This window comes from Leuciscus leuciscus (assembly GCF_965113295.1).
Source record: "Leuciscus leuciscus genome assembly, chromosome: 11".
Taxonomy (NCBI): Eukaryota; Metazoa; Chordata; class Actinopteri; order Cypriniformes; family Leuciscidae; genus Leuciscus; species Leuciscus leuciscus.
In genome coordinates, this window is record NC_138735.1 from 12,689,659 (window position 1) to 12,706,588 (window position 16,930).

The window sequence follows — 16,930 nt, forward strand, 5'->3', positions numbered from 1 at the left end:
AAACTAAAAATGAGTCTAATCCACGAAATCAGTTAATTCTGGAAAAATAAGATGGTAGGAAGATAGGTAGTTAAAGATTAAATGGCATGTCAGCAGCTAAGGGATATCTGTGTTAAGGATAAAAATGAAAAGATTCTAGAACTTTTTTGGTTAGATTTTATTACACATATCCTTAAATAGATCTAAGTAAAACAATCGCCTGCTTCAATTAAAAGCTAACAAAATAAGGTTAAGAAAAATGGTTAATCAGTAGTATCAGCCTGTTAAAGGCCTAATAGATCAATGAGATTCGAAATCCAGAGAAAGATGATACTTAAACTTGGCTTAAGGTCTACTAAAGTAAAAAGGCAATGAACTATGGGATGATTCGGTAAAGAGCAGGTAAATCATCCAGGTATGGAAAATTCATTTGAAGAATTAAAAATCTAAGTGTGGTCGTGATGATTACGACCAGAGAAGGGAATGTGATAGATTTTTTTTAAATTAATAACTAACATTTGTTTTTCTTGCAGGAACAACATTCATATGCTTTTATGTATGTTCCCCTTTTTGCGAAAACTTGTGTTGCCATACCCCTTTTTACTCTGGTTGTGTGAGTGTAAAAATAACAAATATGGGAAATTAAACTAGACAGATGACTAGGTTTGAAACCAACGGTCATGGCAGAAGCTTCATTTTGTGCTCAGTTACCCATTTTTGTGTTGATTTTGATGTTTGTTTTGGACCATTTTCCTGATGGAAGATCCAACCACGGCCCATTATAAGATTTCTAGCAGACAGGTTTTGATTTTTTATCTGTTGGTATTTGCTAGAATCCATAATACCATGTATCTGAACAAGATGTCCAGGACCTCCAGCAAAAAAATAGGCCCACAACATATAAGATCCAGCAGTATATTTAACCGTAGGCATAGGGTACTTTTTATCCCTGTTTGCACCAAACACATCTGGTGGGTTTGCTGCTAAAAAGCCCTTTTTTATTTCATCTGACCATAGAATCGGTTCGTTTTGAAGTTCCAGTCATGTCTGACAATTGAATATGCTGGAGTTTATTTTTGGAGGAGCGAGGAGGATTTTTCTTGAAACCCTCCCAAACAACATGTGGTTGTGTAAGAGTTGTTTAATAATTTTTTTAGGCTTTCTGACCTCCAAGACTCAAGCAATTCTCCATCTGTGATCCTTGGAGAGTCTTTGTCCACTCAAACTTTCCTCCTCACCGTGCATTAAGACAATATAGACACGTCCTCTTCCTGGCAGATTCGTAACAGCTTTAGTTGATTGGAACTTCTTAATTATTGCCCTGATGGTCAAAATGGGGATTTTCAATTCTTAAGCTATTTTCTTACAGCCACTTTCTATTTTGTGATGCTCAACAATCTTTTGATGCACATCAGAACTATATTCTTTGGTTTTACTCATTGTGATGGATGATTAAAGAAATTTGGCCTTTGTGTATTTGTCATATTTAAACTCCTGTGAAACAAGAAGTCATAGCTAGACAATTTCATGTTCCTAGTCACCCTGGTGTGCTAAATAAAGGTAAATATTAATGGGAATATACTTCAGAGATATTTTACTCGTAAAAAATTCTATAATTGTTATAACTACACTGTTAAAAAAATCTGTAGAAATTACAGTATTATTGGCAGCTACTTGCCAGTAACTTACTGTAGATTTAATTTTCAAAAGTTTGCTTTTCAGGCACTCAAAATGCTGTTTTCATGTAAATTAATGGCCAAAACGCATAAAACGGTATTAGTTGAAAACGGTGTCGAGTAAACAGCCCCTTAGACGAAACCAGACAAAAGAACAGAATAAAAATCAGGGCTTAAATACATGGGAAAAACAGATGTGTAGAAACTAATTAACAGCCAGGGAAACTAACTGGGAACTCAGACAGGCAAAACAGTGACCGAACACAGTGAAAACGAAACCAAAACAGACTATACGTGATGCATAACACACAGAAGCCATTGGCACATGGCGCTATGCTTACTGTTTATCATTGTAACTATCAGCTCTGCAGCGGATATTACTATCCAAACTATAGTGAAAACACTAACATAGATCAGCAGTTTAAGACATTAAATTTGTAAGCACATAACACAAGAACACTTCTCTTTAAAATATTTTTACATTTTATATCAAAGCATTAGTTCAGCTAAGAGTCTGGAGGCTGCTACTTGCATTTGACACTTTCAGTCAACCATCCAATACACTGTAAAAAATTTGCTGTAGTTTTGCAGCTGTTTGCCAGTAACTTACTGTAGATTTAAATCAATGTTATTTACTGGCAACAGTTTGTTCAAAGTTAAATGAACATTAAACATTAACAAGTCTTTATCTTTACAGAATAAAACTAAAATAACAGCCTCATGCAAAGCATTCTGGGAACCAAAATCTGAAGGAAAATAACAGAAAAAGGTTGATGAAGATTTCTGGTTCCCAGAATGCTTTGCATTAGGTTGTTATTTTATAGTTTTATTCTGTAAAGACAAAGACTTGTTAATGTTTAATGTTCATTTAACTTTGAGCAAACTGTTGCCAGTAAATAACATTGATTTAAATCTACAGTAAGTTCATTTACTTCCTTGCTACAACGTACAATTAACAATACGAACTATCACAGGAAAACACAACGACGAAAAATAAATCATACTTACAGGTTGTGGCCCGTAAACAGTTTCTGGTTTTAAAGTTGGAACTGCTCCATCTTTCAGGACTAGCCGTTGTGCGAATCCTTCATCGGAGGAGGGGTTTATGTAAATATTGGGCTTAGTGATGTCAGCAAGCCCGCAGGAATGTCGTGTAGTCCCTACTGGCCGTTTTTTGTAGTTCTTAGAAATTGATTTCTTTAAAAGCAAATATCTCCCTTTGCTTTAAACTTTGAAAGTTGTAACTTTGCAGATGTTGTTTATGCTCAAACAGCAACATTACACACTAACTAAAGTTAGAAAAGTGAAATCGTGTTTTACCACCCCTTTAATGTCTTAACCCTTTCACGCATAGTGGTCACTACAGTGGACAGCTATTAAAAAAGCATTTTCTTGAATTTGCACGGGTTTTTATGGCAAAGTTGCACATCAATCTCTTCATTGGACCCTGGTGCATCATCCTATAAATTGCAATCAAGTGGCAAGCCTTTGTGTTTCGATTTTTTCCCCCTCCAAACCAAGATGGCCAAGGGTCAGTCAGACATGCCAAGTTGCTCCAGAATATCCACCCATTCCTTCTATCCTAGGAGACTCTTGTAGGTAAAAAAAATATTGCAGCATAAAGCAATATCTAATGAATCATATCACAGTAAAATTTTCCAAGTTTTGATTTTAGATTGAGAGAAAACTCTGATTAATCACATGTCCACTATAGTGGACGTCATGCATGCAATGGCTATATTTCAGATACAATTCATAATTATAATGTGAATATTGTTTTTGAAATTTAAAACTTAAAAACTTAATATGCATTGACTTTTTCTACTGTAAATAAATGTATTTGTATTATTAGAATGTAATTTTCATTGACATCGAAAAAAGTCATGTGATTACATAATGTATGACACTTGTAATGCATTACTTTACTTGTTAGATCAAAAAGTAATCTGATTTTATAATGCATGTTATTGTAATGCATTTTTTACTCATAACATCAAAAAGTAATCTGATTACATAATGCATGTTACTTGTAATGCGTTTCCTTTCTCATAACATCAAAAAGTAATCTGATTATGTAATGTGCGTTATTGTAATGTGTTTTTTTACTCATAACATCAAAAAGTAATCTGATTACGTAATGCATGTTACTTGTAATGCGTTTCTTTACTCGTTACATCAAAAAGTAATCTGATTAGGTAATGCATGTTACTTGTAATGCGTTTCTTTACTCGTTACATCAAAAAGTAATCTGATTAGGTAATGCATATTACTTGTAGTTAATTACTTGTTAGATCAAAAAGTAATCTGATTAGGTAATGCATGTTACTTGTAACACATTACTTTACTTGTAACATCAAAAAAGTAATCTGAATGCGTTATGCATGTTACTTGTAATGCGTTACCCCCAACACTGATCATTTCAGATGAGATTGAAAAAACGTATCGCTAGGTTTTCTCAGAGGAGGGCTATGATAGAAATGTGCATGTCCATCTTGAACATAATCAGAATTATCAGCTAATAAGGGTAAATCTCCATACTCTGGTGCACTGGAGGGAGCATCTGAGTGGTTTCCACAGTTGTACCTTGACAGGCTGTAGAAAATTCTGATGGAATCACGTCCTCATGTTCTGATATCAAAGATACGCAAAGTGCAACTTGTATGAAGTTGTATGAAGCCATTGCAATATTTTGCATTTATATTTTTTGTATATATTTTATAGTTTTCACATTATTTGATATAATTGCATTGATTAGTTTGTTAAATTCACATACTTTATCTGTTTGATTATTGTCTTATATTTAATACAGTATATCTTCAGTTTAAACCAACCGCATGCTGTCCACTCAAGTGGACATCTGAAGATCTCTTTGAAAAATTTGTAAAAAAATAAAATAAAAATCAATTCTTGTTTTTCATGCCCTAAGAGCAATAAAAACACATAGGAAAAAAATCCTGACTGAGGGTAGAATAATTTACACTGATCACATAAACGACAACAACCACGAACATTCCAAGTTCGCTGCGCTGGTGATATGTTTGTCGGATAAGTATGAATTAACGTTAGCATTTAACAAACTGGTTTGTGGAGCCAAACAGCGTTGTCCTTCGTTTACTTCCTTGCTACAACGTACAATTAACAATACGAACTATCACAGGAAAACACAACGACGAAAAATAAATCATACTTACAGGTTGTGGCCCGTAAACAGTTTCTGGTTTTAAAGTTGGAACTGCTCCATCTTTCAGGACTAGCCGTTGAGCGAATCCTTCATCGGAGGAGGGGTTTATGTAAATATTGGGCTTAGTGATGTCAGCAAGCCCGCAGGAATGTCGTGTAGTCCCTACTGGCCGTTTTTTGTAGTTCTTAGAAATTGATTTCTTTAAAAGCAAATATCTCCCTTTGCTTTAAACTTTGAAAGTTGTAACTTTGCAGATGTTGTTTATGCTCAAACAGCAACATTACACACTAACTAAAGTTAGAAAAGTGAAATCGTGTTTTACCACCCCTTTAATGTCTTAAACTGCTGATCTATGTTAGTGTTTTCACTATAGTTTGGATAGTAATATCCGCTGCAGAGCTGATAGTTACAATGATAAACAGTAAGCATAGCGCCATGTGCCAATGGCTTCTGTGTGTTATGCATCACGTATAGTCTGTTTTGGTTTCGTTTTCACTGTGTTCGGTCACTGTTTTGCCTGTCTGAGTTCCCAGTTAGTTTCCCTGGCTGTTAATTAGTTTCTACACATCTGTTTTTCCCATGTATTTAAGCCCTGATTTTTATTCTGTTCTTTTGTCTGGTTTCGTCTAAGGGGCTGTTTACTCGACACCGTTTTCAACTAATACCGTTTTATGCGTTTTGGCCGTTAATTTACATGAAAACAGCATTTTGAGTGCCTGAAAAGCAAACTTTTGAAAATGGGATTAAAAGTTTTAAAGGGTCAATATAAAGATTGAATACATCTTTAAATAACTTTCTATACTGTTGTTTAGTTTCTTATGTGAAAACACTTGAAAGAAATCACCTTGCCACATGGTAAAATCTGAGTGATGGCCCGGAACATTTTTTGGTAATCTTTAACTCTTACATCGCAGGGTGATCTCCTAACCACAGCCTTTTCAAACTCCTGCCATATCTCCTCACAATTATACCTGTTACAGAGAAAATGACAACATTTCTCAGGACTTAATACAATACTGTATTATCTAATGAACGTGAAAGTGATGAGTCAGATGCCAGAGCAAAATTGTCTCTGCAAATACTGGCAATATCAATGAAATCATATGAGACAGACTTAATAAAACAATATATTATTAAATTTTCCTATTTAGATATTTTAAATAAGCAATATTAGTTTGCAAAATGCTTATACATCTTACCTGGGGTGGGGATTAACCAGGGTTACATATTCATAACACCGTCCGATGACAATCTGTTTAAGATTCGGGGTGGTCCCAAACTTTGCTGTTACGTCCGTGAGAAAAAACAGCATGGCAAATTCTAAAGATATTATAACATGGGAAGCAAGGGATAAGAAAGAGGGGAAACAAGAGCACATTAATCTGGTTTTAATTTATTTGCACTGGCTTCCAGTTTGCTACAGAATTTATTTTAAAGTGTTGCTTTAAAACATTTGCATAAAGACCAGTAGGTCTTTAAATCCTTAAATGGTTTAGCTCTTGCATTCCTTTACAAAAAATAAGTATACTTCAAATTAATTTTATGAAGAATACTTAAGTAAAGTTCAAATGTATTTTAAGTATTTTAAGTAAGTAAATGTAGTTTATGTAGTAAGTATACTTATATCAATGTACAAGAAGTATACTTGTAAGTGTACTGTTTCAATACTAATTAGGACTAAATTGGCCCACTTATTAGTGTATAAAAGTATACTTAAGTATTCTTTAAGTGTAACAGTAGTAAACTTTGAGTACAAAACTAGTTTACAACTAAGTTTTTCATTTGTACTGCAACTATACTACAAGTGAACTTACAGGTATACTGATAGTTTACTAGTTAAATACTTGTAGTAAATTTTTTAGTTTATGAAAGAACACTTTGAAGTATAATCTCAGTAAACTTCTAGTTTTTAGTAGTTTTATACTGCAAGTATACTTGTAAGTTTTCTTTAAGTGAACTAACATCATACTTACAGTTTGATATTTATAAATTTATTTTGCACTTCAAGTATGCTTCTATGTTCCTATTTAGGTATTAATTTTTTATACTTGATATATACCGTAAAGGGGACCTATTATGCCCCTTTTACAAGATGTTAAATACGTCTCTGATGTCCCCATAGTGTGTATGTGAAGTTTTAGTTTAAAATACCCCACAGACAATTTTTTAGAGCATGTTAAAATGGACACTTTTGGGGGGTGAGCAAAAACACGCCGTAAAAATGAGCTGGTGCTCCCGGCCCCCTTTCAAGAAGAGGGCAGAGCTTCAAGAGCTCATTCTCCAGTGTCAGGACTCACTGAAAATGTCAGAAACTCTGAGTAGTGGTGTTCAGTTCGAACCAGAGTTGGACAATAATACCTAAGCCCCTTTCACACAGCGCTTTGAACCCGGCAAATTGCCGGCAAATTGCCAGAACGCCTTCTGTGTGAACGCAAACACGACCCGGGATTGATGCCGGGACTGATGCCGTGTTGGGGACCTAGTAACATTGCCGTGTTCAGTCCCGGAACGCGCGCTGTGTGAACAAAAGCCGTAACAATGCCGTGTCGTAGTGATGACGCTGAAGCCGCGATCGTTCGCCAGCTGTGAAATGGTACGAAATGCGCAAGTTTATGATCGAATCAGAGAAAAAATGCACAAGCGTGGTTTCTAGAGAGAGAAATTGCAGCTCATAAGCAAACTTAAGACGTTGGGGAGACATTACAAGTCACATCGATGTCACGTGTCTTTACGGAATTTTTACGGGTTGTGTGTGAACGCACTCTCTGATTCAGGGAAATCACTGGCAGTGTGAATGAACCAAAATCAAACGAACCCGGGTCAAATCCCGGGTCACTTTATCCGTGTATTTTCCGGAATATCTGTGTGAAAGGGGCTCTACAGAGCCAGAGACTATATGCTGCATGGAGATAGAACAGGTATAGTTGAGTTTAATTACGGTTATAACTTATGCTGTCATCTTGCTTTTATCCACTATTAGTACAAGCCTGTAGTGGCAGACCCCGTCCGAATGATGGAAAAAATGTACTGATGAGTTTTATGAAGTTTATTGTACATCACACAAAAGATGAAGCGTCCGTTGTCCCTCCAGAAAGTAACTGTAAGAGTTGAATAAATCACAGTACAAGATATGAGCATTAAAGTCTTATCCATAAACTCTCTCTCTCTCCCTTTATTATCATCAACATACACAGCGAAATTACACAAAAACATTCATTACAACTAACCAGTGTTGCGGAGTAACTAGTTACATGTAATGGCGTTATGTAATTTAATTACAAAATAAATGTAACTGTAATCCATGTAACGACTGAGACAAGTCAGACACAAGTATTTGTTATAGTTTAACAAATGATAATGAACAAATGAAATGAACAAAAGAACTCACTCTGGGGATCTGTGGCCCCATCCCCCCAAACAGGGCAAGAAGGTCTGGGTTACTATGGCCACGATCAGATAAGTTTGTTTTATTATCTCTTAGCAATGTGAACAAGGCCCCTGCTACAAAACCTACAGACATCAGAACAGACTTTCCTGCATTCATTTATCGATGAACTGATTAACATGAAATTAACATGCATTCCAGAACATTTTGTGAATGATTTACTGTCTTGTGTTGTGTCTTTTAATACTATTATCTGTTGATACTATTATCTCTTTGATACTATATATTTTATTATAGAACCAATAGTCAACGTAACCCCACGCATACCATGTTTGGTCTCTATAAATTGGTACTTTGAAGATAGAAATGATTGTGTACATGATACGCTGATAGCTGTGCAACATATTAGTATTACAAGAATCTTTCTTAGTTTCGTCTTCAGAAACCAATCCAGCGTGCCATTGCAAATGAGCATGCTTAGAACAAAAACTCATAAATCCTCCCCACAGAGGAAACTCCCGCCAGAAATTCCACCCTTCTCATTGGTCAAGCAAACCCGGAGAGGTGGGGCCTTTCTCAGGCTTTATTAGAGACAATCCACAGTGACCTCCCTCTTAGCTCTTCTCTTCCGGCCGCAACTGCTGCTTCTGCTGATACTGGGGGGGAACCCCCACCTCCCCCACCCACCCCCCCACTGGGGCCCAAGGGCCCAGCAGGCCGTGAACACCGTCTGCCATGCTTTCATGCTCCCAAAGGGAGTCACACTGCCTTTTCTTCAATCCAGAAAACTGCAACCTTACCATCACTGAATGGGCAACGATCAACTCTTGGCATTCTCGGCACTTCAGGATGCCGTGCTGTCCAGCGTGGCCTCAGCAGGTTTCGACTCACAACAGCCATGCAAGTTCATCATATCTTCTCCATCCAGCAGAGAAGAAAACGATTGCAACTTGTACAGTGACATTTGACACTCACGGACCCATCAACGAACTCAGTTTTCAACCACTTCAAGAATTGTCCACTGCACAGACCATGCAAGTATCATGACGTGCTCTGAAAATGATAAGCTGATGGTTCTTTTCATAGTTAAATAGACCTTTTCCATAGTTCCATTTCCTGTTTCCGGTTCCATATCATTCACCATTTTACCTATGCATGTATGAATGTATGTATGTTTGTTTAGTTTTAGTTATGTTTGTGAGTTATGTAATAAAACTTGTGCACAATATGTATTTGGTTTCTGATTCTCTGCTTGCAACAAAGTCCATTTTACGATCTTGATCTTGTTACATGCTCTAAGCGCTGTACATGCTAAGAAATAATTATTTTTCGGTGGCCATGAAAGATACACTTTTCTTAGAATAAATGAATAATCAAAAGAGTTCGTTGGAACTGATTAATTGATTATAATATTAATTTTGCTACCTCAAGTTAATCTAATTAACTGACCCAAATATTAATAATTATTATTATTAATAATATTTCCCCTTTGAAGTAATATTGTTACATCCGTTACAGTTACTGAGAAAAAATGTGTAGTTAAATTACAGTTACTTATGAAAATGTCAACGATTACAAAGGGCGTCACATCTGAATATTTTCTGTAAAAAGTTAGGATATGTTACAGTATATGATAACGCTATCATTCATTCAAAGGCTAATAAACCATTCAAGTGCAATAAGATGCAAAAATAAGAACTTAAATCTTTACTGGTGCACAGAGCGTTCCATTCGACCGTAAGTGGATTACGAAGTACACTTCACAGAGTATTGCGCCATCTTAAGTGAGATTTCAATCCGAAGGGAGCGAACATGTTCAGTTCAAAGGGCACTGTCTTATTTTTAGGAATTATTAGGGCTTCTTTTTCAACCTTATTAGAAGAAAATAAACAAAACCCTAGGTATTTATTTGAAACAGTGGCTAAATTAACAAAAAATAAAGCTTCAACCCCAGACGTTTCCAAGCAGCTCAGCAGTCATGACTTTATGAACTTCTTTACTTACAAGATTGATAATATCAGGGAGAAAATTCTAACTATGCAACCGTCTACGGTTGGTTTGTAAAGAAGGACTACAAAGAAGGATGTACACGCCTGTGCACATATATATTGAAACGCGCATACCTATAAACTAAAACACATATGCATTCTGCCGGCATTTTCACAGGTTTATGTTTTTGAGGTTTGCGCAGAGATAACCTTTTTTTCCCAAAAATTAATGGCTTGCACCTGTGGCTTGGAATCTAAATGGCTTGGAATCTATGTCAGGGTTTGCGTTCTAGAGCCACCATGCACTGTTTTGTGCGGATGAGCGGGCCGGAGAGCGTTGAGTGTTTTCTGTTAGAATGGAAGTAGAGAGCGAAAATCATCCAACTGTCACCAGTCTGAACTAACCATAGATCAGAGCCATTGGAAGAGTTTTTAAACGGCTCTGCAATGGAGTATGCATTTGAGTATTCATAAATATTGTTATTATTATACAAACTAGAGTATTTATAAATGGTTAAGGTGATGAATTTTTGCATAGTCTACAAACAAAGTAAAAGTGTTTAGAAGCAGCTGAGGCGCTGTCATTTTGTTATTTAACCTTATGTACCTCAGGAATGTATGGAGCTCCTAAAGGGACGTGGTGGTGGAAAAAATTTGGGATGGGAGAAAAATATATTTTTCATTCCCCCGAGAAAATTTGCAAAAGTTTCTTGGGGGAGATGGAACCCAAAAGATTTGAAAAAAAAAATTTTCTTCCATCCCAAATTTTGCCCACCACGTCACTTTAGGGGCTCCGTAGGAATGTTTACTTTGCAGCTGCGAGTGGAAAAGAAAGCGCACGAGATGAGACCAAACAATTATTAAGGCCATTGATTAACTCTTTCCCCGCCAAACACGGAATTTTCCGGGTTTTATGAAAAAGCGCTTCCCCGCCAAACACGGAATTTTCCGGGTATCCGTGTTTTAGGTGGTATACGGTAAGGAAGACCCGCGCGCATGCTCTGAAAGAGTACGGAACTTTTTGATCAAAGAAACCAACTGCGATCAGCTCAAACATGAATGGAGTAGTGAGAATGTAACGTTAGGTCAAAATATCTGAAATGAAGAGGTTTACGGCTGATCAAGTACTGGAGGTGTTGATGGACTCGGAGTCCGATCACTCCTTATTTGATCATTCTGAATCTGATCGGGACGAAGTAGTTAGTGAGAGAGATGTTCATGTCACAGAAATATCTTTATGCACAATGTTGGATAATATATATATATATATAAACACTATAATGTTTGTGTGTGAGTGTGCATGTAGGCTATTTGTGTGGCTGTGTGCATAAATATGAACATGTAATGCCCAAATTGTTTCTCTCTTTGTGTACATTTACCACACTGTAATATGTATTTACAGGTGGAACTATAGATATAGAATATCGTGCAAAAATTGATGATTATGGCTTACATCTTATGTAAACCCCAAATTCTAAATTAGAATATTGTGAAAAGGTTTTCATAAGCTGTAAGCCATAATCATCAAAGTTATAACAAATAAAGGCTTGAAATATCTCACTTTGCATGTAATGAGTCTACATAATATATTAGTTTCACCTTTTAAGTTGAATTACTGAAATAAATAAACTTTTGCACGATATTCACATTTTTCGAGTTTCACCTGTGTGTATATATATATATACAGTATATATATATAATGTGTGTGTGTGTGTGTGTGTGTGTGTGTGTGTGTGTGTGTGTGTGTGTGTGTGTGTGTGTGTGTGTGTGTGTGTGTGTGTATCTATGTCTTTTTTATTGAAAGTAATTCCAATTATTCATATAATTATTTACAGGTAGAACACAGCGAGGGGGAAATGTTTCCACATCCTGGGAAATGTTACTCAGTGTACCACTCAAAAGCAAATTACAGTGCCTAAATTTGATATATTTTAGATTTATTTATAATTGTAATTTATTTTGGAAGGTTTTATATATGATGGAAAAGACATCTGAATGTATTCTGCTTGAAAATGCACTGCTTGAAAATGCGTATTCTGCTTGAAAAAGACAAAACCTATCTATGTTCAAGTGGCAATAAAAAAAGAAAAAATGAAGATAAAATAAAAAAAAATTTGTTTGTTTAAAAGCAGACGCTCAGATCTTTATTTTGATATGTAGCATGTTCATATATTCATAGAACAACATATTCTGTGGGCCATTAAATTTAGCGAAAATCGTCAAAAACCCTGGCGGTGGCTGGCAACTTTTCAAAAAAATGCTGGCGGGGAAAGAGTTAAGAACACATTTATACATAGTTAACCAGATCAAAATGTATTCTCATATTGAATGACAGTTACAGTACAGCTTCAAATCTGTTTGATTATTAATTATTAGATACATACTGTTTTGTATATGTACAGGTAAAGTAAATTACCATATTTATTTATGTTAGGCTATATCTGTCACAGTAACCAGCTCAGTCACCAGCTCAGTAACTACATTTCCCAGCATCCCTCCTGGTCCCCACCTGCACTCCGTCAGCCATCAACACACCTGCTGCAGATAATCACCTGAATACTGATTCACTGCACCTGCACTCCCTCATCAACACCCCCTATATCTACCGTCATTACCCTCACATCCTTGTCTGGTATTGTCTTTACGTCTATGACAAGTTCTGCAGATCCTACTGAATACTCACCTGAGAAACTAACCTGTACTATCTTATCCATCTTCTGTCTGCAGCCATCATCCGTTCATCGTCGTCTTCCTTGATCTCCTGTTCGTCTGCTCACCAGCCTCCCACACCAGTCCTTCACCTGCACAGAGAAACACCTTGTCACCAGGCAGTTGAGTCTTCATCGAATCATCTGCTACCAGTTGAATTACCTGTGTTGCCTTCCCACTCTGGAAACCATTCCATTACTGCAATTAAGTGTTATTATACTCGCTTACTTTGTCTGTCCTCTTCTGTTTGCGACAGAAGACCAGACCACTACAACGATAACCAAAAGAGCACCATGAACCTTTTCCTAACCCCTAACAGTCCAGCCAATCAAATCATCTCCATCTTCCAGGGTGGTTATCCCATTGAGGAGTGTGTGCAGGATTTTCTTGAGCTCTCCAACCAAGTATCATTTAAATGACAGTTCCATGAAAATCATGTTTTGGTGTGGTTTAGATGCCAATCTTTATAACCAGGTACCAGCAACAGCTACCACTTGTTCCTTGGAGAGCTATATTGACTATGTACTGTGGCTATGTTCGTCCCTCACAATTGGTGAGGTCGATGAGGACACCACCACTACTCAGCCACAGGTTCGCTCCAGTCTTGTAACCAGGCCCTGACCATCATCCAGAGTTTTGTCCTGTCATGACCGCCCTCCCAGAGTCACATCCCGTCATGGCCGCCACTCCTGAATCTTGTCCCAAGATGACTGCCGTTCCAGAGTCTCGTCCCCTCCAGTTCCGAGGTGTCTCCATCTCCCGTCCCGAGTCCAGAGAGGGCTCCTCCATCTCCCGTCCAGAGAGGGCTCCTCCATCTCCCGTCCAGAGAGGGCTCCTCCATCTCCCGTCCAGAGAGGGCTCCTCCATCTCCCGTCCAGAGAGGGCTCCTCCCGGGCTCCTCCCGGGCTCCTCCATCTCCCGTCCAGAGAGGGCTCCTCCCGGGCTCCTCCCGGGCTCCTCCCGGGATCCTCCATCTCCCGTCCCGAGAGGGCTCCTCCCGGGCTCCTCCATCTCCCGTCCCGAGAGGGCTCCTCCCGGGCTCCTCCATCTCCCGTCCCGAGAGGGCTCCTCCCGGGCTCCTCCATCTCCCGTCCCGAGAGGGCTCCTCTATCTCCCGTCCCGAGAGGGCTCCTCCCGGGCTCCTCCATCTCCCGGGCTCCTCCATCTCCCGGGCTCCTCCATCTCCCGTCCCGAGAGGGCTCCTCCCGGGCTCCTCCATCTCCCGGGCTCCTCCTCCATCTCCCGTCCAGAGAGGGCTCCTCCCGGGCTCCTCCATCTCCCGTCCCGAGAGGGCTCCTCCCGGGCTCCTCCATCTCCCGTCCCGAGAGGGCTCCTCCATCTCCCGTCCCGAGAGGGCTCCTCCATCTCCCGTCCCGAGAGGGCTCCTCCATCCTCCATCTCCCGTCCCGAGAGGGCGGGCTCCTCCCGGGCTCCTCCATCTCCCGTCCCGAGAGGGCTCCTCCATCTCCCGTCCCGAGAGGGCGGGCTCCTCCATCTCCCGTCCCGAGAGGGCGGGCTCCTCCCGGGCTCCTCCATCTCCCGTCCCGAGAGGGCTCCTCCATCTCCCGTCCCGAGAGGGCTCCTCCCGGGCTCCTCCATCTCCCGTCCCGAGAGGGCTCCTCCATCTCCCGTCCCGAGAGGGCTCCTCCCGGGCTCCTCCATCTCCCGGGCTCCTCCATCTCCCGTCCCGAGAGGGCTCCTCCATCTCCCGGGCTCCTCCATCTCCCGTCCCGAGAGGGCTCCTCCCGGGCTCCTCCATCTCCCGTCCCGAGAGGGCTCCTCCCGGGCTCCTCCATCTCCCGTCCCGAGAGGGCGGGCTCCTCCATCTCCCGTCCCGAGAGGGCGGGCGGGCTCCTCCATCTCCCGTCCCGAGAGGGCGGGCTCCTCCATCTCCCGTCCCGAGAGGGCGGGCTCCTCCCGGGCTCCTCCATCTCCCGTCCCGAGAGGGCTCCTCCATCTCCCGTCCCGAGAGGGCTCCTCCCGGGCTCCTCCATCTCCCGTCCCGAGAGGGCTCCTCCATCTCCCGTCCCGAGAGGGCTCCTCCCGGGCTCCTCCATCTCCCGTCCCGAGAGGGCTCCTCCATCTCCCGGGCTCCTCCATCTCCCGTCCCGAGAGGGCTCCTCCCGGGCTCCTCCATCTCCCGTCCCGAGAGGGCTCCTCCCGGGCTCCTCCATCTCCCGTCCCGAGAGGGCGGGCTCCTCCATCTCCCGTCCCGAGAGGGCGGGCTCCTCCATCTCCCGTCCCGAGAGGGCGGGCTCCTCCATCTCCCGTCCCAAGAGGGCGGGCTCCTCCATCTCCCGTCCCAAGAGGACGGGCTCCTCCATCTCCCGTCCCGAGTCCAGAGAGGACTCCTCCATCTCCCGTCCCGAGTGTGTGGGGGGGAATGCACGAATCCCCGCCCGCACTCCATCAGCCATCACCACACCTGTTGCAGATAATCACCTGGATACTGATTCTCTGCACTGCCTCAACACACCCTATATCTACCGTCATCACCCTTGCATCCTTGTCTGGTTTCATCTTTACATCTACGACAAGCTCTACAGACCCTACCGAATACTCACCTGAGAAACTTACCTGTACTACCTGATCCGTCTTCTGTCTGTCATCGTCGTCTCTCTTGATCTCCCCTTCACCTGCACAGAGAAACGCTGTCACCAGCCAGTTAAGTCTTCATCAAATCATTTGCTACCAGTTGACTTACCTGTGTCGCCTTCCCACTCTGCTTTCTCATCCATTCCTGCAATAAAGTGTTATAATACTCACCTCGTCTGTCCTATTCTGTTTGTGATAATATCATAATCTGTGCGATGCCATTGTTGCCTTTCTTTGACATTGCAGGGCATTCCAAATGAGCAATTATTGTGGGTGAAGTCCATTTCAACTGATATACCGGGTTTAGGGAGCAGTAAACACTGCGTAGGGACCCTGTCGAATGGAACGCAGCTGTCTGTGAGACAGACACACACTTGTGCACAAAGACAGTGCGCGGCCGCATTGAGTTCTCTTTTATGCTCGAACAAGCAAAAACACACAAGTATACCAAAATTTCCGCTTTGTCAAATATCCTTAAAGTCTTTAATGACCATAAAGAGTTGTAAGGACATCGGTAAGAAGGTATTTTTGGTGCAAATCAACTGAGCGCCTGTGACAGTGGAAGTTGTTGTAAAGAATAGCTACACATGTATCAATAAATTTGAAGTCACTGAGAAAAATGTTTTAGGAGTTGCAAACTTTTAAAAATATATATGTTTCTCTCTCCCACGAATACAACACAACAGTTACACCTTCTCAAATTCTTCATTGCTGGTGCACAAATCACAAATTAAGAAACTCATACCCTCACATTTTTGCTACAGTTGCTGCAGTGAATTTGGTGCAAAACGCATTCACACTAGAGATGTGCGGATGGGCTATTATTTCATCCGCAACCGCATCACAAAACTCATCCGTCTGCCATCCATCCGCACCAATGTTTTTGACCAATTTTCAAAACCGCACCCGTCCACCATCCACTGATTGGGCGATGCAAGGCGCTGCTGATGACAGCCTCGAAACTAGAAAGCTCTTACCTCAGAATATCAGCTGTGAACTCCATCTCCGATCGGCGCACAGGGACAAAAATAAATAAATAGCCTAAATTAAACGCACTTTGGCAAACCTGACCTTATCTGATAGGCTACTGTACAATATTTTCATTGTAGCCTAATAGAAAACGCATTTTGGCACATCATTTCAACATGCTGCTATTTAGCCTACTACTAATGAATGCCTATTTCACTTAATTTTTTAGCAAATAGATAGAAAGCTCGAATAAAATAAGTAATTTACATTATAGGCTAATTAACTCTACGCACTGTCATGTCAGGGTGACGACTATAGGACGAGCCTGTTATGTAGACTCCCGTTAATTTTGAATGCACGGGAAGAGAGCGCGTCTTTTTCAGGCACAGTGCAATTCATTTTATACCAACAACAGGCCTAACAATCATATAATAAACTATAGAGCCTC

At 40.6% G+C, this 16,930-nt stretch overlaps 1 protein-coding gene across 1 annotated transcript in view; it reads right to left on the reverse strand.

Annotated features, from left to right (window-relative positions):
- The window catches only part of LOC309509868 (ADP-ribosyl cyclase/cyclic ADP-ribose hydrolase 1), a 366,738-nt gene that overhangs the window by 282,431 nt on the left and 67,377 nt on the right, over nt 1-16,930 (reverse strand). The window contains exons 3-4 of the mRNA XM_082184847.1: nt 6,036-6,156; nt 5,681-5,807 (exon numbers count right to left, since the gene is read on the reverse strand). Coding sequence (XP_082040973.1) covers nt 5,681-5,807; nt 6,036-6,156 — 248 coding nt within the window. The remainder of the gene's footprint in view (nt 1-5,680; nt 5,808-6,035; nt 6,157-16,930) is intronic.